This window comes from Prunus dulcis, chromosome 1 (genome assembly GCF_902201215.1).
Source record: "Prunus dulcis chromosome 1, ALMONDv2, whole genome shotgun sequence".
Taxonomy (NCBI): domain Eukaryota; kingdom Viridiplantae; phylum Streptophyta; class Magnoliopsida; order Rosales; family Rosaceae; genus Prunus; species Prunus dulcis.
In genome coordinates this window covers 12355091-12360300 of record NC_047650.1, presented here as the reverse complement: position 1 = coordinate 12360300, position 5210 = coordinate 12355091, and the positions used below count along the sequence as shown (strand labels likewise).

The 5210-nt window shown below is 39.9% G+C and overlaps 1 protein-coding gene across 1 annotated transcript; it reads left to right on the top strand.

Annotated features, from left to right (window-relative positions):
* Nucleotides 1–4394: 4394 nt before the first annotated feature.
* Nucleotides 4395–5210, top strand: LOC117622486 (40S ribosomal protein S16-like). Its single transcript, XM_034353167.1, has one exon. The coding sequence runs from the start codon at nucleotides 4569–4571 to the stop codon at nucleotides 5004–5006; it is 438 nt and encodes a 145-aa protein (XP_034209058.1). The 5' UTR covers nucleotides 4395–4568; the 3' UTR covers nucleotides 5007–5210.

Here is a 5210-nt window from a genome sequence, read left to right as displayed (position 1 = left end):
TAAGGCATCAAGTGTTCCATGTTTACTTAGTGATTTATCAAATACTTTCATCATTTATATTGCATTTATTTGCATGTTTGGTGACTTATACGGTTGAAGGCACCAAGACCTTGGTGGCGGTTTGTCTCCAGCGAGCTTCAAGCAATCATGACCTGTATCGCGTTCAACATAAGAAGTGTCGAAAGATCATCTCATGACAGAAGTTGAGTTACGAAGAAATCAGTAAATGTTATCTAGAATGTGTCTATGATAAGTGTGTGAGTGCTTCTTGTAATCATCGTTCTATAGTGAATGGACTGAGGAGTCCCGTGGATTTTCTATAGAGGTGGGGTTTTACCACGTAAAATAATTTTCTGCGTATTCCTTTATTCTATGCTCAGCACGTTTCAGAATTGATAAGCCATATCAATCCTGCTACCGAAGTTTATTTTTATTTATGAATTATAATTTTAAATTGACTTATTCACCTCCTAGACATTATTAGTCATTCTACAGGTAATTTCACCCACTCATTGGAATATAAAAAAAATTGAACTTGCCTAAATGCTCAATTCAAAATTAAAAAAGGAAACTCAATAAAGGCCACTTATTATAACATAAATCAATTAACCAAGTTGAATCAATTAGGAAATCAAATACATATATTTATCATTAACGCCAAAACCCTACAGTATAGCATAGAATAGAGATTTCCACAACCCACCAAAAAAAGCAAGAAGTTGATAATTGAATATTGAAACAAGAGGTTTCGATAGCATACAAGTTGTATAATACAACATAGCCATTTAATCTTGTATTTTTTAAAATTGAAATATGTGAGTATTGTTGTTGTTGTAATTGTGGTGCTATTACTTTCATTGTTGACCATTGAATTTCGATCAACTATGTCACAAGAACAATTGAATAACTTAATTATGTTGTCCATTAAAAAGGACCTGATAGAAAAATCTTGATTATGTAAAATTAATTTATACTTTTGTATCAAAAAATGTAAGATGAGTGATATTTAATTGATATTTTGATGCATTTTATAAAGTTTTTGTATAAATTACATATTGTTTCTTTCTTTTATTTTATAATTTTGAATTTGAGTTCATATAATTTTTTTAACTTTCCCAAAAAAAAAAAATTCACATAATATACGTATAAAATAGAATGCCCTATTTAGGTTGTTTGCATAGGGCCTTCAAAGGTGGGATGTTCCAGCTAGAATGGTTGGAAAGTTTGTGTATAAGTTTTGATTGGCATGTTGCTTTTGTTTGAGGATTTAGCATGTCCTTTCTTTTGGAATTGAGTGCTGACCTGAGCATTGCTAGAGGATGATCTTGAGCAATATTTCTGTGAGAGTTTAATGTTGTATGGTATTGTCGCAAGGATAAATTGAGCTATGGGGGGTTAAGGAGCATATTCACTGGCATGACGTTTGAAATAAGGCAGGGGCTAAGAAGATTTGAAATAAGGCAAGTGCCAGAAATTCTTTACTTGTAGAGTAGGAACTGGAAGAATTTAACTTGGCTTAGAATGATATAGCTTGGACTTGCTATGAGGATGTGAATAATGTTCACACAGCTCTTGGAACTGAGGTATAGCTTGGTTTAGCATGAGAAATTTGAGGTGCCTATGCTTGACCCTTTTTTTTTTTTTTTAACAGATTTGTTTGGCACGAAGCTCCCAAGTATTTTGGAGTTTGCATGTGTAGTTCGCTTCAATGGCATGAATGATAGATTTGCCTAAGCCCCCGGTCCTTTTACAAGATCTTGTTTTGCTTGAGAATGGAGATCTAAGGCACAAACAAAGGGCGCATGTTAGTAATCCATATCATGTTTGTTTTGCAAAGTAGATAGCCAACAAAAGGGAAAAAAAAAAGAAAAAGGGAATGTTCTTATCTCTTTATTTTCTCTGGTTTATTGCTTCTGATTGGAGGTATTGGTGAAGATAGCGGCCTAATCCCCAGTAGAGTCGCCAATTTATGTGGGGGTCTTTTTATTCCAGCAACCTGACGAATGGGTTTGGGCTGCCGAAAAAGAGAAACAATTGAAGCTGCCCTTGTGTCTGAGTTCAAGGATCAGACCCCAAGAGTGTCTCGAAAAGGTAGCTAAGCCTTAGGAAACACTCTGGTCTTCTTCACCAATGAAACCAACAGTTGCTTACATATAAATTCTTGGGCTTGGCATGAGAAGCTTGTGGCATGGGAGCTGAGCATTCACGAGTTTAGCATGAGAGAGAGAGAAGGCTTGGGTTTCCTATGAGGAACAGAGGCTTGAAGTAATGATTTCGTGAGCATTTGCTGAGGTCGTGAGCATTTGCTGAGGATAGAAACCAACAGTTGCTTACAGATAAATTCTTGGGCTTGGCATGAGAAGGTTGTGGCATGGGAGCTGAGCATTCACGAGTTTAGCATGAGAGAGAGAGAAGGCTTGGGTTTCCTATGAGGAACAGAGGCTTGAAGTAATGATTTCGTGAGCATTTGCTGAGGTCGTGAGCATTTTTTGAGGAGAGAGAGAGAGAGAGAGAGAGAGAGAGAGAGAGAGAGAGAGAGAGAGAGACATAGATTATGGTGGATGAAGGATGAACATGTGCTTTGGGTAATTTTCCAACAGCTTGACGAAAGCTTCGTCATGCTCTAGAATGGCTTATCAGAGGAGAAAATGGGAAGCAATGGAAGAACAAGGCTTGAAATTGAAGGGTTCCAGAGATAAGAGTGATGCTTGCTCTCTCTTGACATGGTTGCTTGCTTTCGATCGAAAAGAGATGAAGAAGATAGAAGCATGGGTGGCTTTAGTATATTTTCAGCAACTTGACGAAAGCTTCGTCAGGCTCCTGGGTTGCACAACATAAGGGAAAATGGGAAGAGATAGAGAAGTAAGGCTCGAAATTGCAGGGGTTTAAGAGATGAGAGATGATGCTTGCTCTCTGGATGTGTGTTTTGGGAGAAAGAGAAAGAAGATGGAAGAACAGAGCATGAAATTGAAGGGTTCCAGAGATGAGAGATGATGCTTGCTCTATCTGGATGTGGGTTTTTGGGAGAGATAGAGGAAGAAGATGGAAGAACAAAGCATGAAATTGAAGGATTCATGATGGGATACTTGCTTTCGATCGGTTTGTTGTGTGTTTGCTGGGTAGAAAGTGGCTCCTTTTATAGGCGCTTGGAAGACTCAATTTTATCAAGCCACCCTATCCCATTTTCCTTCACTTTCTTCAATTCCATCTTATTTGGTGAAACTTCCTTAGCCTGAGCATGTAGGCATGAAGCTTTTTGGAGTCCCAAGACCTTCACACAACTGGACTTCTCCATGTGGGTGAGGAGCCACCCACTTTTGTTTCTTGTTTTCTCACCAAAGTTTGAATAGGAAGAATGGGTAAGGGCGCTTGGTAAAAAAGGTGATCATCACATGGGTTTGCTTGGTTTTGGTGGTTTGGTTGTGATATGGTTTTAATAGAGATGTACAACGTTGGATATTTTATAAGGTGCTAGGCTGGGCTGTTTTGTTTTTAGCGCTTGTGAGTTCCCTTTGATTTCGTCAGGCTACTGGAAGCTTTGGCTGATGTGGGATTTTATGCGCTATTAGGTTTTCTTAACGTGATGGGCTACTAGGTTTTCTCAAGGTGATGGGCTAGCTACTAGGTTTTCTCTCATGCGTACCCATATGTTTGGGCTCAAGGAATGGACTTGAGTTTTGGTGCTCCCAAGTAGCCCAAAACTTCCACTCTTTGGACCATCAATGGGCCTCATGAATGCGTAACCATCCATACCACAACCCGCTCAGCAAACCTCAGGCATTCGCGTGCCTTAAGCCCACTTAAGCTTGTAGCGTGGCATGTTACTTAAATAAGAATTTTTCGCTTGGTATTGTGCTGGGCCGAAAATATATTTGGGCCCAGCCTTGGATTTTTTGGGCCTCAACATATATAAAGAAAGAGAAGATGAAGACATAAGAAGAGAGAGAGAGAGAGAGAGAGAGAGAGAGAAAAGTGATGAAAATAATCTGTGGAGAAAATAGCAAAGAAGAACCCTACGAAGAAGAAGATGAAAATGATGTCTAATTTTTCACATGAATGTGCGTTCTTCTTCACCAAAAAAAGAATGTGTGTGTTCTTTTTCCCTAGCTCTATAATTAAATGTGTATTATCTAAACTAAGCTGTGTGGGTTGTATTAATTAGTCAAGTAAGGAGAGTATTAATAACTCAACTCATTTAAAATAGTAGGTATTAAATAATACAAATTGACACTAAACACATTACATACCCCAGTTTCGCAAACAGAAAAGGGCCTAATGGCTAAGACTATTTACAAATGGGCTATTTTAGCCAATTTTGCTAATGGCCGAGAACACCACAGGTGTTAGCAAATAATCGAGTTGCACGGACGATACATTTTCCTCTGGTGACCATCTCACTGTTGTGTCACAAAGTAATCAGAGCCGTCCACTCGATCAAAAACCCTAAATCCCTCTCTCATATATTATTTCCCACACTCTCTCTCTCGCGCCTCTTCGAGCTCTCTATCACTTACACACACAGAGCCACCAAAAGCCCTAAAGGTGACCCAAAACCCAGAGCAGCAACCATGGCGACCCCAGCTATAGAGTCCGTTCAGTGCTTTGGCCGAAAGAAGACGGCGGTGGCAGTGACCTACTGCAAGCGGGGACGCGGCCTGATCAAGATCAACGGCTGTCCGATCGAGCTGGTGGAGCCGGAGATCCTCCGGTTCAAGGCCTACGAGCCGATCCTTCTGCTCGGACGACACCGTTTCGCCGGCGTCGACATGAGGATCCGTGTCAAAGGTGGAGGCCACACGTCTCAGATCTACGCAATCCGCCAGAGCATCGCCAAGGCCCTTGTAGCGTTTTACCAGAAGTATGTGGACGAACAGAGCAAGAAGGAGATCAAGGACATCTTGGTCAGGTACGACAGAACTCTCCTCGTCGCTGATCCCAGGCGCTGCGAGCCCAAGAAGTTCGGTGGTCGCGGTGCCAGAGCTAGGTTCCAGAAGTCTTACCGTTGAGAGATACTCATCTCACCTTTTTTCCATTTATGCTATTTACTGTCATTTCCAATGATCTTATCATTGTTTTGGCTTAATTTCTAGTTTTAAGTTTTTGTTATGGATTTTTAAAGTGTTTGGTAAAACCTTGGTTTGGATATTTATGCTTAGTTGTATTTTCATGCTATTTTCAGGAATGATTTAATCTTTTTTGGGTTCTATTTA